Source organism: Oncorhynchus mykiss, chromosome 16, assembly GCF_013265735.2.
Source record: "Oncorhynchus mykiss isolate Arlee chromosome 16, USDA_OmykA_1.1, whole genome shotgun sequence".
NCBI lineage: Eukaryota > Metazoa > Chordata > Actinopteri > Salmoniformes > Salmonidae > Oncorhynchus > Oncorhynchus mykiss.
In genome coordinates, this window is record NC_048580.1 from 55,607,647 (window position 1) to 55,626,811 (window position 19,165).

Genomic DNA, 19,165 nt, shown 5'->3' on the forward strand with positions numbered 1-19,165 from the left:
TTGTGTTACAGCATTCATTAATTGTTTTTTTTTTGGGGGGGGGGGGGTCACTGGCCAACACACAATAGGCCTACCCCATAATGTAAAAGTGGAATTGTGTTTTTCAGAATTTGTACAAATGAATTACTAATAAAAATATTAAATGTCTTGAGTCAATAAGCAACCCCTTTGTTATGGCAAGTCCAGGAGTCAAAATGTGCTTAGCAAGTCACATAATAAGTTGCAGGGACTCACTCCGTGTGCAATAATAGTGCTTAAAATAATTTTTTAATGACTACCCCATCTCTGTACCTCACACATACAATTATTTGCAAGGTCTCTCAGTTGAGCAGTGAATTTCAAACACAGAATCAATTACAAAGACCAGGGAGGTTTTCCAATGCCTCACGAAGAAGGGCACCTATTGGTAAAAACAAAACAAAAAAAGCAGACATTGAATAACCCTTTGAGCAGGGGGAAGTTATTAATTACACTTTGGATGGTGTATCAATACACCGAATCACTACAAAGATACAGGCATCCTTCCTAGCTCAGTTGCCGGAGAGGAAGGAAACCGCTCAGGGATTTCACCATGAGCCCAATGGTGACTTTAAAACAGTTAAAACAGAGTTTAATGGCTGTGATAGGAGGTAACTGAGGATGGATCAACAACATTGTGATTACGCCACAATACCAACCTAATTGACAGACTGAAAAGGGAGCCTGTACAGAATAAATAATACTCCCAAACATGCTTCCTGTTTGCGACAAAGGGATTAAAGTCATACTGCAAAACATGTGGCAAAGCAATTAACTTTTTGTCCTGAGTACAAAATGTTGTGTTTGGGGCAAATCCAACACAACACATTACTGAGTACCACTCTCCATATTTTCAAGCATGGCGGTGGCTGCATCATGTTATGGGTATGCTTGTAATCATTAAGGACTGGGGAATTTTTCAGGATTAAAAAAAACGGAATGAAGCTAAGCACAGGCAAAATCCTAGAGGAAAAACTTGTTCAGTCTGTTTTCCACCAGACACTGGGCGATGAAGTCACTTTTCAGCGGGACAATAAACACGAGGCTAAATATACACTGGAGTTGCTTACCAAAAAAGCAGTGAATGTTCCTGAGTGGCCGAGATACAGTTTTGTCTTAAATCTGCTTGAAAATCTATGGCAAGACTTAAAACGGTTGTTTAGCAATGATCAACAACCAATTTGACAGAGTATTGACTCGGGGGTGTGAATACTTAAGCAAATTACATATTTCTGTATTTCATGTTTAAAATCTATTTAATCCATTTTGAATTCAGGATGTAACACAACTAAATGTAGAATAAGTCAAGGGGTATGGATACTTTCTGAAGGCACTGTACGTACATATAACTAGGAATAATATGACTATGAAACAGGATTGATAATTAACAGTAGCAGCAGCTTATGTGATGAGTCAAAAAAGTAGCGCTTGCCGTATGCACTACCCTCTGCGCAGACATACACCATTTAATAAAGATGAACTTACTTCATCATCACCAATCAACTGAAGTCAAGACAAGAGATTGAATTGGACATTTATTTGTACATATGGAATGAACGATTTTGATCCAAGAATATGGTGATACAGTTTTGCCCACCAGAGAGAAATATAGCTATAGGAATCCTGGAGCCCTTTTAAGATTATATTTAAATACAGTGCATAAACCTACATAAAATATAAAAATGATTCAAAACAATAAATCCCCCAGATATCTTGATATTTCTGAGTGAAAATGTAAACCTTTTCAAATGTTCGAAACAAAGTTCATATTTTGAAACATGATTTTGAATTTATCTCACGTAAGATCAATACTTGAGAAACTTTAAACCTTTTCTGGTCTTAGAAACTGTCCATATGCTGTATCTAGTGACCAAGTAAAGAAACAGCAGCATAAAATCACGCCGGATTTCAAATCTGTGACAAAAAAATTGCAGTAAAACATCATCCCACATAAATAATTCCATATATTTTGCATAAATTACAAAAGCTTACACTTTCAGTTAAGATTTTACTCATTTTATTGCACGAGCAGTGAAGCAACCTTATAAAAACATTTGCTTACACTTTTTCCCAGTTTTTTTCTTTCTCTTTCTCAGTTCTGTCCCCATCTCTTTTCCACTCTCAGCCCCCTCTCCTGTTCTCTCTCTGATGGGTACTGAACACCAAACACATAACAGGGGTAGGGTTCTGGATGATTTTGGCACATGATGATTCGTCACGGAGTCTCTGGCCGAGTGGGGACAGGATCACTTGAGGCCTTCGTCAATACTCTTGAACATTAAAATGGCGTTGGAGATCTTGAGGGCGGGACCAAGTTTGATGTTCAGGATTTTGACGATGTCAGTTTGTGTCAGTAATAGGAAGGCCTCCCCGTCAATCATCTGTGAAGAAATATACAAGAAACTCAAACACAGGAATATAAAAAAGTTTATCATGCAAATAAAACAACAATAAAGGACAACAGAACGTAACTTAAATTACTAAACTTAGCTGTTCTAAATGGGCCCTTGTTTGTATCATTACTTCATACTTAATTATCAATTAACATTGTACTCACTTCCTCTTTGAAGACACAGGCCTGTTCTTCACAACCAGTCAGTTTCTGGACAAATCCAAAGACCTGTTACACAGAACACAAAGAGTTATCAATGTACTCTGATGCACCCGTTTGTTGAAGCCAAAGATAAATAGGGGTAAGTACAGGGGTTAAAGCAAGACGATCTCAGCTTGAGGGCCGCATCAGGATTTCAAAATTCCACGGAGGGCAGCACAGATTTTTTAAAACCGATGTGTTTGTCAAAATCCATTTGCGGGCCAGAAAAGGGGCAGTTATTTACATTTACATTTTAGTCATTTAGCAGATGCTGTTATCCAGAGTGACTTACAGTAACTAGTGAGTGCATCCATTTTATTTGAAAAGGTTCATTATAGGTTCATTATCCTGTCTACATACGTTTTGTCTAGTTTTAGATGTTCAGGTGTGGCCTGGAGTGTTTTTATTTATTCTTAACCCAAAATCATAATCCCCCCCTCAAACTGGGAATCCGTTGCAGTGACGGAGAACTTTAACCTCTGGGTGAGTTTTTACAGCTCTCACCTCCTCCACGGTCCATGCTGCCACCTGTGTAGCATGGATGCCCTGGACGCCTGGCAGCAGTTTGCAGTGTTGCTCCCAGCACAGAGACAGGGTTCGGTCCGGGTGGGCCGACAGGGCAGACATGAACAGAGACGGGCACATACCCTCTGTGGCTATCGCTGCAACACAGGAAAACACACACATACGTCAGCACACACAAAATCACACATATTAACGCATGTAACACATACACACAGAATCCTGTATATAGGATGCAGTAAACTCATACTGAGGCTATATATAATCAGAGTGTGGCCATAGACATAAATGGATACAGTATGTATGTATACTGTGTGCAGAGCATAAAACTGTGATACTCACTCTGGTAACCTCTGTGCTGGCTTTTTCTATACTTGGGGGGACGACCAATCCTGACAAGAGAGAAAGAGAGAAACTGGTGAGAAGGGGGGCTACAGTAGCAGAGGTTACAGCAAAATACCACTACAGCCTTAGCCACTGTTAACATGAGGCTTACCTGCCATGGTACCGGGACTTTTTGGTCCTTTGGCCAAAGATTAAGATGTTCCGCTTGGCTCCGCTCCCCTCTGTATCTGATAGGTCGGTTTTGAGTCTGCCCTGGTTTCGCTCAGCCAATGGGCAGCCTGACAGACAGTGATGCGCTGTGAACCGCCCAGTCACATGACCCGAGCCATCACATCCAGGCGTTGGACACTTCCTGTTTCAAAAAGTAGGTTTGACTTCATTATAACATCATGATAACATAATCATAAGGTTGGTATGGAACACATCTACTCACATTGACTGCTTCATAGGCATTTCAGAAACCTGTTTCTGGCGCCTACTGACCTGTGATGGAAGCTGTACTTTGTGGATCTGGAGTGGTTGATTACTTTGCAAGGCATGGAGGAGAAACTGGACTGGCCTGTGGTTGCAGGTTCCCTGGGGTCTTATTAAAACACACACACAAACGAACACAGAGCTCAACGTCATCAAACCGAACATGTAAGCACTCATATCAAGGTGAAGTAGAGTCAGAGAAGTATGGTATCTGTTACCAAGCTGTTGGGTTTTGTTGGACTCAGGGGGAGGGATTTTTAGCGGGTGACCCGTACTCTCACACCAGCCGACCGGGTGGGTGTCAGGGTGGTCCGAGTCCATCCACTCATCATACATATGACTCCAGCCATCAAAATGGATCTGTATGGTATAAGATGGTATAATACGACAGTTACGGGAGTGTAGTAGTGGCACTGGCACATACAACCGCAAGACACACACGCACGCACAGCAGGGATGCGCGGATTGATTCATAACCTGTAGTCCCCGCGTTATAACCACGGGCGGGCGGGTTTAGGGTCATGAAACATTGTGTGGATGAAGGGCCGGGAACAAAACAAAGACTGTATAAAAACAAATCCAGAAATGTATCATTCATATCTATAGGCTACTTTGAGGTTTTTCTTTCATTCTTTTTTTAAAATCTGGCAAGTCTATGCTTTAGGGACTAACAAGCGCCAAATACACGGCAATCCCCAAATGCTTTTGGGAATTTGGCCATAAAAACCATGAGCAAAGCGTCAATTTAGGAAATTGTTTGACATTTTTTGTTTAAGAAAAACATTAGGATACTGTTCCATAGACCTAAATATTCAATAAATAAATTAAGAAATGTTAAAGAGAAACGTCATTGTTCAATAAATGTTCAATAGAAAAAAAGGGAACTGTACTGCGCATTTTCTATATACCGTTGAAGTCGGAAGTTTACATACACCTTAGCCAAATACATTTAAACCTAGTAAAAATTCCCTGTCTTAGGTCAGTTAGGATCACCACTTTATTTGAATAATGTGAAATGTCAGAATAATAGTAGAGAGAATGATTTATTTCAGCTTTTATTTCTTTCATCACATTCCCAGTGGATCAGAAGTTTACATCCACTCAATTAGTATTTGGTAGCATTGCCGTTAAATTGTTTAACTTGGGTCAAACGTTTCAGGTAGCCTTCCACAGGCTTCTCACAATAAGTTGGGTGAATTTCGGCCCATTCCTCCTGACAGAGCTGGTGTAACCGAGTCAGGTTTGTAGGCCTCCTTGCTCGCACAAGCTTTTTCAGTTCTGCCCACAAATTTTCTATAGGATTGAGGTCAGGGCTTTGTGATGGCCACTCCAATACCTTGATGTTGTTGTCCTTAAGCCATTTTGCCACAACTCTGGAAGTATGCTAGGGGTCATTGTCCATTTGGAAGACACATTTGCAACCAAGCTTTAACTTGCTGACTGATGTCTTGAGATGTTGCTTCAATATTTCCACATAATTTCCTACCTCATGATGACATCTATTTTGAGAAGTGCACCAGTCCCTCCTGCAGCAAAGCACCCCCACAACATGATGCTGCCACCCTGTGCTTCACGGTTAGGATGGTGTTCTTCGGCTTGCAAGCTTCCCCCTTTTCCTCCAAACATAACGATGATCATTATGGCCAAACAGTAAAAAAATGGTTTCACCAGACCAGAGGACATTTCTCCAAAAAATATGATTTTTGTCCCCATGTGCAGTTGCAAACCATAGTCTGGCTTTTTTAATTGCGGTTTTGGAGCAGTGGCTTCTTCCTTGCTGAGCGCCCTTTCAGGTTATGTCGATATAGGACTCGTTTTACTGTGGATATAGATACTTTTGTACCTGCATCTTCACAAGCTCCTTTGCTGTTGTTCTGGAATTGATTTGCACTTTTCGCACCAAAGCATGTTAATCTCTAGGAGACAGAACGTGTCTCCTTCCTGAGCGGTATGACAGCTGCGTGGTCCCATGGTGTTTATACTTGCGTACTATTGTTTGTACAGATGAACTTGGTACCTTCAGCCGTTTGTAAATTGCTCCCAGGGATGAACCAGACTTGTGGAGGTCTACAATTTATTTTCTGAGGTCTTGGATGATTTCGTTTGATTTTCCCATGATGTCAAGCAAAGAGGAACTGAGTTTGAAGGTAGGCCTTGAAATACATCCACAGGTACACCTCCAATTGACTCAAATTATGTCAATTAGCCTATCAGAATTGTCTGTAAACAATTGTTGGAAAAATTACTTCATGCACAAAGTAGATGTCCTAACCGACATTCCAAAACTATAGTTTTAACAAGAAATGTGTGGAGTGGTTGAAAAAGTGTATATAAACCTCTGACTTCAACTGTATGGGTTAGGGTCGAGTGCGGGCCTCAGATTTTCACTTTATCACATACATTGAGTATACCAAAAATGAGGAACACCTTCCTAATATTGAGTTCCTCCCCCCAGAACTGCCTCAATTCGTCGGTGCATGGACCCAACAAGGTGCCGAAAGCATTCCACAGGGATGCTGGCCCATGTTTACTCCAATACTTCCCACAGTTGTGTCAAGTTGGCTGGATGTTCTTTGGGTGGTAGAGCATTCTTGATACACAAGGGAAACTGTTGAGCGTGAAAAACCCAGCAGAATTGCAGTTCTTCACACAAACCGGTGCACCAGGGACCTACTACCATACACCATTCAAAGGCACTTAAATCGTTTTGTCTTGCCCATTCACCCTCTGAATGGCACACATACACAATCCATGTCTCAATTGTCTCAAGGCTTAAAAATCCTTCTTTAACCAGTCTCCTCCCCTTGATCTACACTGATTGAAGTGGATTTAACAAGTGACATCAATATGGGATCATACAGTGCATTCGGAAAGTATTCAGACCCCTTGACTTTTTCCAGATTCTGATACGTTACAGCCTTATTCTAAAATGTATTTAATTAAAAAGTGTTCTCATCAATCTGCACAAAATAGCCCATTATGACAAAACTAAAACAGGTTTTTAGAAAGTTTTGCAAATGTATATAAAAAAACTGAATTCAAAAAATAAATATATATTTTATCTTTATTTAACTAGGCAAGTCAGTTAAATCTTATTTTCAATGACGGCCTAGGAACAGTGGGTTAACTGCCTTGTTCAGGGACAGAACGACAGATTTTTACCTTGTCAGCTCGGGGATTCAATCTCGCAACCTTTCCTTTACTAGTCCAACACTCTAACCACTAGGCTACCTGCCACCCGGCACAGCCAGAAGAGGACTGTCCACCCCTCAGAGCCTGCTTCCTCTCTAGGTGTCTTCCTAGGTTCCGGCCTTTCTAGGGAGTTTTTCCTAGGCACCGTGCTTCTACATCTGCATTGCTTGCTGTTTGGGGTTTTAGGCTAGCTTTCTGTACAGCACTTTGTGACATCGGCTGATGTAAAAAGGGCTTTGAAAATAGATTTGATTGAATCTTATTGATTATTTACATAAGTATTCAGACCCTTTGCTATGAGACCCCAAATTGCGCTCAGGTGCATCCTGTTTCCATTGATCATCCTTGAGATGTTTCTACAACTTGATTGGAGTCTACCTGTGGTAAATTCAATTGATTTGACTTGATATGGAAAGGCACACACCTTTCTATAGAAGGTCCCACGGTTTACAGTGCATGTCAGAGCAAAAACCAAGCCAAGGAATTGTCGGTAGAACTCAGAGACAGGATTGTGTCAAGGCACATATCTGGGTAAGGGTACCAAAAAATGTCTGCAGCATTGAAGGTCCTCAAGAACACAGTTCCGCCATTATTCTTGAATAGAAGAAGTTTGGAACCACCAAGTAATTTCCTAGAGCTGGCCACCCGGCCAAAGCTGAGCAATCGGGGTAGAAGGGCCTTGATCAGGGATGTGACCAAGAACCCGATGGTCGCCTTGACAGAGCTACAGAATTCCTCTGTGGTGATGGGAGAACCTTCCAGAAGGACAACCATCTCTGGAGCACTTCACCAATCAGGCCTTTATGGTAGAGTGGCCAGACGGAAGCCACACCTCAGTAAAAGGCACGTGACAGCCCACTTGGAGTTTGCTAAAAGGCACTTAAAGACTCAGACCATGAGAAACAAGATTCTCTGGTCTGATGAAACCAAGCTTAAAATCTATGGCCTGAATGCCAAGCGTCACGTCTGGAGGAAACCTGCCACCATCCCTACGGTGAAGCATGGTGGTGGCAGCATCATGCTGTGGGGATGTTTTTCAGCGGCAGGGACTGGGAGACTAGTCAGGATCAAGGGAAAGGTGAACGGAGCATAGTACAGAAAGATCCTTGATGAAAACCTGCTCCAAAGCACTCAGGACCTCAGACTGGGGCTAAGGTTCACTTTCCAACAGGACAACGATCCTAAGCACACAGCCAAGACAACACAGGAATGGCTTCGGGACAAGTGTCAATGTCCTTGAGTTGCCCAGCCAGAATCCGGACTTGAATCCGATCAAACATCTCTGGAGAGACCTGAAAATAACTGTGCAGTGACCCTCCCATCCAACCTGACAGAGCTTGACAGGATCTACAGAGAAGAATGGGATAAACTTCCCAAATACAGGTGTGCCAAGCTTCTAGCGTCATACCTAAGAAGACTCAAGGCTGTAAACGCTGCCAAAGGTGCTTCAACAAAGTACTGAGTAAAAGGGTCTGAATACCTATGAAAATGTGATATTTTTTATACATTTGCAAAAAAAGTTTTTGCATTGTCATTATGGCGTATTGTGTGTAGATCGATGAAGGAATTGTTTTTTTAAATTAAATTGTATCAGGCTGTAACGTAACAAAGTATGTAAAAAGTCAAGGGGTCTGAATACTTTCCGAAAGCACTGTATCCTTCACCTGGATTCACCTGGTCAGTTTATGTCATGGAAATAGCAGCTTAATGTTTTGTACACTCAGTGTATAGTCGGACGGTTGCGGAAGGGTTATTTGCAATTGCGGGTGGGTGATCAAACAGCTGACCCGTGCATCCCTAACACACACACACTACTGGTTGACCTTAATGCGGTGGGTGTCGACCTCCTCCACTGTGGCCACCCGTATCAGGCCGGGGCTCCTTTTGTCCACCACCTCCAGCTTCATCTGAGCCTGGAAGCAATGGGCAGGACGCTGCAGAGGGGAGAGTCACATCATCATCACACAGCGCCACTTAACCTCAAATCAGTCCCTATAGTTAATCTAATTTCAACTCATTAACTCATAACAGTAATTATGTTCACAACTACACTTTACCCCACCAAAAAGGATTCAAGTCAAATAAAATGTATTCACCCATGTTTATGTCATTGCAACAAGTCTTTAGTACTCACCACTTTAAAAGCCTCAGCAGACACGGCGGTAGAGCCAGTCTCGTCGAGGTACCTTGGCCAGGAGAACCTGCCTGGGTCTGGGTAATCTGACGGGACAGACGGGGCACATGGGATCTAGCTCATAGGTGTGTGTGAAATTCCACTGCATTCCCTATAGTTCACTTATTAGACCTATAGTCATATCTTAGAACTGTGTCAGTCACCTTGAGGCGGCGTTAGGGGGAGGCTCCTCTCTTGGCACCAGCCAATAGGATGGATGTATGGACTGCTGGCATCACACCTGGATGGGGTAATGCAACATCAAGCAATTAGATTAGAATTTAAATCATGGCATCATGGCTAGTAAAACAGCACAGATCATAATTTAGAGAAGCCATGAAAAATACATGAAAAATGGCCTCACCAGTAGTCATACGTGTCGTCCCAGTTATCAAAGTGAACCAGGAAGCGGTCGTCCACCACGTCGGTCACGGTCGCCACGCAAATGAGAGAGGGGTTCATGCGGTCAACCGCCTCCAGCTTCATGCCCACCTCAAAACCACACTCCGTATCCGTCTGACCAGGGGACCACCAACACAAACACACCACATTAGTCGCTTACAGTTACTTACTTCAGGCAGATGCATACCACTGATTGAGGAGTCATGCTTATACTTACTCTTCCAGGGCTGGCAAACACCTCTTTAGGGGCAACTTGTGCTTTACTCATTTTCAGGTAGCTGGCCCAGGAGAACTCCTCCTCTTTGCAGCCTGTGGCACAAACAGACACAAACATATAATGTGATTTTCCTGGACCACTACTCCAATAAGGACATTCTCATTAGTTACCTTATGAATTACATACTTTAGATGCTTGGGCGAATGATCTGCGCCACATTCAAAATGTGAACATAAAACTAATTCAGTGTCCAAAGTGCAGCCCAACCCCAAACCAAAGCCCAGTGTACTCTTATCTTTGGGGGTGTAGAGTTTGTGTCCAGTGCTCTCACACCATCCCGCCGGGTGGATGTCGGGGCAGTTGGCATTTACCCAGAAGTCATGACAGTCTGAGTAGCCGTCAAAATGGAGACGCAGCCTGTAGCCACAAACCTACAGACAGGAGAAGACAGACAGGAGTCAAACCATGTCTCCCCAAGTCTCTCTCCGTGTCCTTCCCCAGTTATGTGGATTCCTCTCTTCCCTTATATCTCTCTCTGTGATTCATCAAAGTGTTTCAGTCAGGGTATGTAGTGTGTATGAAGCAAAGCAGTCAGGACAGGGAGAGAGGTAGAAGCAAACCTCAAAGAGCATGCGACTGTAGGTTGAGCAGCGATGCACACAGTACCTCAGCCACAGTCAGAACAAAGTACATGGAGGGGTGCTGGGGGTCGATGCCCTCTAACTTCATGCCCTGGCGGAAGCTGCTTTTGCACTGAGGTACTCTCTGAGACTGAAAATACAGAGGGCATAGTGAGAAAAGCACAGCACATGAATGCACACCCACAAGCCCACTTACACCCACTTTAATTTGCAAAGAATATCAACTTTTGTTCTCTCATTTAGTATGTACCCAAAGACAATAAAACCCACCTCTTGAAAGAGTTTGGCCGGAGCTGCCACTGCTTTGGTCTCCTCCAGATACTGTCCCCATGTCCACAGATCCATATGGACTTCAACAGCACCTGTTGTACACAGACAGAAAATACAACATAAAGCTTATGGGAGTTCTGACACAACAGAAATATGACTTGAATATATATATATTTTTTATTTACAATTTAGCTGATTCTTACCTGCTTTGTTGTGTCTGTTTTCTGTCTTCAAGTAATCCTAGAACCACAAATACAACACACAGATTTACGACAACAAAGACATAGTGCCTACACTATGAATGGTCGTACTGATTTTTTAAAATTATTGATGCATAACATCATGTACATGTGAGATCATTTACTTATTACAACAAAATATACTACTAAATTGTGCACGCTTTATGAGGGATGAAGTGACACTCGAGCCTTTCCCACCATTCCATCCAGCTCAGATTCTTCCTCTGACGGACTCAGGTAGTCCTTCCTCTTCCTCTTCTTCATGGGTTTCAGCAGCTCAGGGTCCAGAGATGCTACCCTGCCCCCGGGAATCTTATCTGTGCCTCCCCCCCTCCTAAGGAACATTTAAGAGAACAGTTGAGTCCACTACAAAGCTTTGCCTTAGGCTACCTATGACCTACGTTACATCTTCTGCATGGTGGTTAATATCTTCCTGTAGTTTGTTTTGTGTCTGAGCATCCACAGTATGCTTATGATGGTTCCTTGATTTTAATTTAGCATGAATTGCAATTTCTATGGTCAAAGGATGTTTTCATAAAAATTAACTTTCTAAAGTGTGGAAAGGCTTCAGTCTTCAGTACTTACTTGTCAGTCATAGGCTCCCTGCGTAGCTGCTCTGGGTAGGTTCTCTGTGCCATAGGATCACAGCTCTCCTGTTGTCCTGGCCCTCCCTGGGTCTTAGGCTCAATCTTGATGGGCCTCTCTTGTTCCACAGCCACACCACCCACAGAGCTGAGAGGAGACACCATATCTACAATGGAATCAAATCAAATTTTATTTGTCACCTGCTGCGAATACAACAGGTATTCGGCGCTTGTAAGTAAGCATAACTTGAAATGCTTACTTACAAGTCCTTAACCAACCATGCTGAATTTGCTTTAAAGTAAAACAATATTTGCTAAAAAAAAAAATTTTTTTAAATAACAAAAAGTAATAACGAGGATATACAGTACATTGGGGAACAATTCAGACCTGGACTTTTTCCACATTCTGTTACAACCTTATTCTAAAATGGATGAAAAAGTTTTCCCCTACACACAATACCTCATAATGACAAAGCAAAATCAGGTTTTTAGACATTTTTGCAAATGTATTAAAAATAAACTGAAATATCACAATTATATAAGAATTCAGATCCTTTACTCAGTACTTTGGCAGTGATTACAGAGTCTTCTTGGGTATGACACTACAAGCTTGGCACACCTGTATTTGGGAAGTTTCTCCCATTATTCTCTGCAGATCCTCTCAAGCTCTGTCAGGTTGGATGGGGAGTGTCGCTGCACAGCTATTTTCAGGTCTCTCCAGAGACGTTTGATCGGATTCAAGTCTGGGCTCTGGCTTGGCCACTCAAGCACATTCAGAGACTTGTCCCAAAGCAACTCCTGCGTTATCTTGGCTGTGTGCTTAGGGTGGTTGTCCTGTTGGAAAGTGAACCTTTACCCCAGTCTGAGGTCCTGAGCATTCTGGAGCAGGTTTTCATCAAGGATCTTTCTGTACTATGCTCCGTTCACCTTTCCCTTGATCCGGACTATTCTCCCAGTCCCTGCCGCTGAAAAACATCCCCACAGCATGATGCTGCCACCACCATGCTTCACCGTAGGGATGGTGGCAGGTTTCCTCCAGACGTGACGCTTGGCATTCAGGCCATAGATTTTAAGCTTGGTTTCATCAGACTAGAGAATCTTGTTTCTCATGGTCTGAGAGTCCTTTAGGTGCCTTTTGGCAAACTCCAAGCGGGCTGTCATGTGCCTTTTAGTGAGGTGTGGCTTCCGTCGGGCCACTCTACCATAAAGGCCTGATTGGTGGAGTGCTGCAGAGATGGTTGTCCTTCTGGAAGGTTTTCCCATCTCCACAGAGGAACTTTGGAGCTCTGTCAGTTTGACCATTGGGTTCTTGGTCACCTCTATGACCAAGGCCCTTCTCCACCGATTGCTCAGTTTAGCCAGGCGGCCAGCTCTAGGAAGAATCTTGGTGGTTCCAAACTTCTTCCATTTTAGAATGATGGAGGCCACTGTGTCTTGGGGACCTTCAATGCTGCAATCCTGTCTTGGAGCTCTACGGACAATTCCTACCTCATGGTTTGGTTTTTGCTCTGACATCCACTGTCAGCTGTGGTATCTTATATAGAAAGGTGTGCACCTTTCCATATCAAGTTCAATCAATTGAATTTACCACAGGTGGACTCCAATCAAGTTGTAGAAACATCTCAAGGTTGATCAATGGAAACAAGATGCACCTGAGCTCAACTTCGAGTCTCATAGCAAAGTGTCTGAATACTTATGCAAATAAGTGATTTCTGTTTTGTTTTTTTATGCATTTGCAAAAAATTCAAAAAACCTGTTTTTGTTTTGTCATTATGTGTGTAGATTGATGAGGGGAAGAAAAAAATATATGTTTTAGAATAAGGCTGTTACATAACAAAATGTGGTAAAAGTCAAGGGGTCTGAATACTTTCCGAATGCACTACATACAGGGGGTATCGGTACAGAGTGAATGTGCGGTGGCACAGGTTATTTGAGGTAATATGTATATGTAGTTAGAGGTAAAGCGACTGTGTATAGATAATAAACAGCAAATAGCAGCAGCAGAAAAAAGGGGGTCAATACAAATAGTCCAGGGACCCAATTGACTCTTTAGCAGTCTAATGGCTTGGGGGTAGAATCTGTTAAGGAGCCTTTTGGACCTAGACTTGCTGCTCCGGAACCGCTTCCTGTGCGGTAGCAGAGAGAACAGTCTATGACTAGAGTGGCTGGAGTCTGACAATTTGTAGGGCCTTCCTCTGACACTGCCTGGTATAGAGGTCCTGGATGGCAGGAAGCTTGGCCCCAGTGATGTACTGAGCCGTAACCACTACCCTCTGTAGCGCCTTGCGGTCGGTTGCCGAGCAGTTGCCATATCAAGCGGTGATGTAACCAGTCAGAAATCTCTCGATGGTGCAGCTGTATAACTTTTTGAGGATCTGAGGACCCATGCCAAATCTCTTTAGTTTCCTGAGGGGGAATAGGTGTTGTTGTGCCATCTTCAAGGCTGACTTGATGTGTTTGGACCATGATAGTTTGTTAGTGATGTGGACGACAAGGAACTTGAAGCTCTCGACCCACTCCACTACAGCCCTGTCGATGTGAATGGAGTCGTGAGTGAACAGGGAGTACAGGAGGGGACTAAGCACGCACCCGAGGGGCCCCGTGTCGAGGGTCAGGGTGGCAGAAGCGTTGTTGCCTACCCTTACCACCTGGGGGAGGCCCGTCAGGAAGTCCAGGATCCAGTTGAAGAGGGAGGTGTTTAGTCCCAGGGTCCTTAGCTTAGTAATAGTTGAGAGCACTGTGGTGTTGAACACTGAGCTATAGTCAATGAATAGCATCCTCACGTAGGTGTTCCTTTTGTCCAGGTGGGAAAGGGAAGTGTGGAGTGCATTGGAGATTGCGTCATCCGTGGATCTGTTGAGGCGGTATGTGAATTGGGGTGGATATAGGGTTTCTGGGATGATTGTGTTAATGGGGGCCATGACCAGCCTTTCAAAGCACTTAATGGCTACAGACGTGAGTGCTACGGGTTGGTAGTCATTTAGGCAGTGTCATGACATTGCCCTTTTCGGGTACAGCAAGCCCCATCCCCCTCTCCCTGTCTCCTACACCCATGCTGCTGTGGTCAGAAAGAGGTCGTAAATTCCTGGAGGAGATTATCTCCTCATGGCCACAGTATAGAAAGAGAGAGAGTAGAGTTTTCATAGAAGAGAACAAAGGAATTTCTTCCACCTCACAGAACTTGAGGTCCGAAGAACATTTATATTTCGGAGAAGGTATAAAAGATCGGTGAAGAATTCAGCTACGAACTGGTCCGTTTGGTACAATTTTGGAAACTCATGGGAGACAATACAGCCACATTACCATAACGCTGTTTATATAATAACCTCAGATATGAGGTTTACATCTAATTGTTGTATAAGATGAATGAGTGAGGATAACACTGTTTGTAAAATTGTATAATGTGATTTTGAACTGTTTAATGAAGGAAACTCCAATTCCCTTTTGAGTTGAACTAAATCAGAGGACCGCCCATGAGCACAGTTAGGACCTAGCGTCATGAGACAGCTTTTTCTGCTCTTCAGAATAAAACCCCCACTTTGAGAATTTCTCAACAGACCATGTTGCTCTCAATTACGAGAGGACAAAGGTTGCAGACCAGCTTACCTCGATAACGAGAGGGCCAAGGTTTGAGACCAGACTGCTGAATCTTTTAACCATCCCACGTGGTTAAACTCTAAGACTATCGATACCGACAGAATAAAAACATGTCTTTGATATGAATTACTAGTCTGCAGCTAGGAATTCGGTAATCATTGAAGGCGAAGACAACCGCCGAAACATCTATTCTATAACGACATGAATGAATGTCACTCTGAACTATCCATTCTAACCACGACAGAGAGGGCGGACAAACTCTCCAACAGAAACAAACTTTTCAACAGATATCCCGACGACACACTGAGTGTAAATATATATATTGATTGCAATTGTTCCCGAATGAGTGAGCGTTCATGTGCAAAGGATTAGCATTTCAATTGTTATAATTATCAACTGTGTGTTGTCTTATCTCAGTCGACCCCCACTTCGCTTTTACACACCAAGCCGCGATGCAGGTTTATCCCACTAGGGAAACTCCGTTTTCATTTCCTTGTAACTAGGTACTGTTTGTTTATGCATTTCTGTGAATTACTTAGTTAGTAAATAAATGATTTAAGACAATTGATGTATGGATGACTCATAGTGAAGACTGGGTTCGTGCAGATTTCCAACAATTTACGAAGTTTGGAATGAGACTAACATTTCATTAATTAAGATGACTAATTGATCAGATATTAAAATATCTGAAAAGTTGTATTAGGAAAATTATAACTTTGTAATCTGAATATTTTCCTTGGTGCCCCGACTTCCTAGTTAATTACATTTGCCTAATTAGTTAATCACGAAATGCTAATTACAGAGAATCTTTGATAAAAAATTTAAAAAAGTATTCCGTTAATGATAGTAAAGACACGACAGCAGGTTACCATGGTGTTCTTGGACACATGGACTATGGTGGTCTGCTTAAAACATGTAGGTATTACAGACTCGGTCAGGGATAGGTTGAAAATGTCAGTGAAGACACTTGACAGTTGGTCAGCGCATGCTCTGAGTACCTGTCCGGTAATCCATCTGGCCCTGCGGCCATGTGAATGTTAACCTGTTCACATCAGCTACGGAGAGAGTAATCACACAGTCGGAGGCATTATATCAGGTTGGGATTAGGAAAGGATCGCATTCAGTATAGCAAATTGTTTTTGAGGATATTTCTGGAATTAAATATGAGTTGTGAACTTGCTAGTTCACTAGCTAGATCATTTCCATTAGGATTTAGTTAAGGGACTATTCAGCTGCAGAAAACACACAGAAATTCCTAATTTCCAGTATCCTACCTGTTTTGTTAGTTGGCCTGTTTTTGGAGTCAGGTATTTTCCCAGACACCATTACTGCTGGTTCAGCACTGCTGATTTTTTCTTGGCTGATCATCTCCAGTGTTCCACAGTCACTCAGACAGAACTGAAAAATACACATACTGTATTTCAACCATGTGCATACACAACCTGGACTCAGGGGTAAATCCAGGACACTCCAAATTCTTATGACATGTTAAGTTTTGTATGCATTCATTTGTGGATGTCCATTTCATATTTATTTTTATTTTACCTTTATTTAACTAGGCAAGTCAGGTAAGAACAAATTCTTATTTACAATGACGGCCGAGGAACAGTGTGTTAACTGCCTTGTTCAGGGGCAGAATGACAGATGTTTACCTTGTCAGCTTGGGGATTCGATCTAGCAACCTTTCGGTTACTAGCTCAACGCTCTAACCACAAGGCTACCTGCCATATGATATATTACGAATTACAATTTGTATGAAATGTTACGAATTTGAATTTGTAGAATATGTTACAAATTGCAATTCATACAATATGTTATACATTTGCAAAACGTATGATGTTATGAATTCCAATTTGTTGTGGCTAACATTAGCTAGGTGGCTAAAATTAGTTTGGCTAGGAGTTAAGGATAAAAGGTTAGCTAACATGCTAAGAAGTTGAAAAGTAGCAAAAAGTAGTAAGTAGTTGCTAATTAGCTAAAGTTGTCCGTGATGTGTTTTGAACAAGCAACCTTTGGGTTGCTTAACATTCGCTTTATGCGCCAAATCAACCAACCAACCAACCAACCAACCAACCCACCCTACTTACGTTTTTTCCCTCAGTAACCTTCTGTCTTGTCTTATGTAACCATACCGAACTGAACATATCATTCTAATTTGAGTGTTCCGGATTTACTTAAATGGTATGTAACATCTATTCTATGAGACCAGGCTGACTTGCCTCTTTACTCCAACAATGCTTAATACTAGAGAACCCTATGCTTATAATAACATACAACGGCCATCAGATGTCATTCACCTTAAGGTTGCTGCTGGGTAAGATGGCCATCCCTTCTTTCCACTCCAGTACATGGACGATGCTACAGGCTCCCCCAACCTGGGGGGCTATAGTGGGGGTTTCCACCTCTCCAGCAGTGGCTCCATTACCTGCCTCAGCAGCACCCGGAGAGACCTCCACCTTCTGTGTACTGGGAACAGGAGCTGGGGAGAGAGGGGCCAGTCTTCTAAGTTCTGAGCGAATGTGATATGTAGCTGTGTGAAACTAGTAGGAGGGTAGTATGTACCCCCCTCTGTTTTGTCAAAACTTAGGACATTGTGCAGCATATCTCTGAGTTGGAGAAAGTTCAGGGTGCAATACATTACGGAACACTATTGAGTGTAATAGTTCCAGGAGTCATGGTGGCCTTATCTCACCTGGCAGGATGAGTGCTGTGGTCTGTGGGTGTGTCTTCTTCGACAGGCTGTCATTGGAGGAGAGGGCATCACTGGAAGGATTGGGATCTGCTTCTTTGGCTGAAACATCCAGCTCCACTTTGGCACTCATGGCAGACTTCACTTACTGCCTCTGAAAAAAAGATGTCAGTTTAACCATCACAATTTCACATATTAATTAGGATTAGAATGACAGCTGAAGTGACATTGGAATATGGGTCCTGAATGCCAGAAAGGTTACAGGATTCAGATGTATTCCCCATATTATGCATCCCCTGCATCCAGTCTTGTTCTCTATTACCACTAAACAGCTAAATACATAGGACCATTCTTCTCCTTTTATCAATAATAATGCTGTTTTTCTCTGCATTGTTGTGAGGGAACCTTAAAAATTAAATTTTAGTCTCACTTGACAGCATCGGTGATAAAGTACATTCAAGGAATGATTTATTTTAAAATAAACAATTTCATTGAGCTATTATGACCTTTCTGTAATGTCAACTGCTTTATTTGACAACGCTCCTCTTCGAATAACAAGGGAAAGTAGCGCCACAAAGCAAAATAATTATATTATTAATTTAACAAAAACACAGCAATTCAGCAGTAAAATGGCGGAGGATCAGAAACCCTTGAAGCTATTTGAGAAGAAAAAAAAAAACAATTTGTGAAAATGTTTAAAAAAAAAAAAAAATCCTGGCAAGATTTCGAATGAATGATATCGTTTCATGACATTCAGGCGAGAAAAATAAAATAAAATCCCTATTATGTTGCGGACCGTTAGCCTATTACATCAGGTTTCCAGAGAACTATCGAATGACAGAATATATTGAATTCTTAAATGATTTGCGATACCAAATAGCTTTATGACTAATTATGTTCATGCATGCTGGATGTCAACCGCAAGAAAATTACAAATTATCTTACCATCTGCAAGCGTTATAGTTTCAGGATTCTGTAGCGCTTATTGCAGGCACGTCAAAGCAATATACATGCATATTAGCTGATCAATTTGGGACTAAATTTAGCTTACCAGCGGTTTCTTCTTGCGGGTCAGAATCTTAAAAATCACGCATGCGCAACTCACCCTACAGCGGACCATGAGTTAAATAACCTCCCAAATGATTTATAATTTCAACCATAACCTCTCCCCGCCGCGCGTCAAGGAAACAATTATATGACACTCAACAA

The 19,165-nt window shown here is 42.3% G+C and overlaps 1 protein-coding gene across 3 annotated transcripts; it reads right to left on the reverse strand.

Moving 5' to 3' along the window:
• Positions 1–1,540: 1,540 nt before the first annotated feature.
• Positions 1,541–19,089, reverse strand: LOC110492338 (lethal(3)malignant brain tumor-like protein 1). 3 transcript variants are annotated; one of them, XM_021566568.2, is made up of 22 exons: positions 19,008–19,089; positions 17,960–18,110; positions 17,565–17,746; positions 16,542–16,665; positions 11,672–11,837; positions 11,285–11,420; positions 11,051–11,087; positions 10,848–10,939; positions 10,603–10,707; positions 10,232–10,367; positions 9,937–10,028; positions 9,682–9,833; positions 9,482–9,558; positions 9,279–9,364; positions 8,968–9,078; positions 4,171–4,312; positions 3,962–4,061; positions 3,630–3,830; positions 3,476–3,525; positions 3,116–3,273; positions 2,576–2,638; positions 1,541–2,399 (listed from the first exon to the last, which is right to left on the reverse strand). In XM_021566568.2, exons 2-22 carry the CDS (start codon positions 18,087–18,089, stop codon positions 2,265–2,267), a joined length of 2,475 nt encoding a protein of 824 aa, XP_021422243.2. In that variant the 5' UTR covers positions 18,090–18,110; positions 19,008–19,089; the 3' UTR covers positions 1,541–2,264. The 3 variants fall into 3 exon arrangements, with proteins under 3 accessions (XP_021422243.2, XP_021422242.2, XP_021422245.2); XM_021566567.2 differs by having other exon boundaries at positions 18,902–19,021; XM_021566570.2 differs by lacking the exons at positions 17,565–17,746; positions 17,960–18,110; positions 19,008–19,089 and having other exon boundaries at positions 11,672–11,818.
• Between the last annotated feature and the right edge of the window lie 76 nt (positions 19,090–19,165).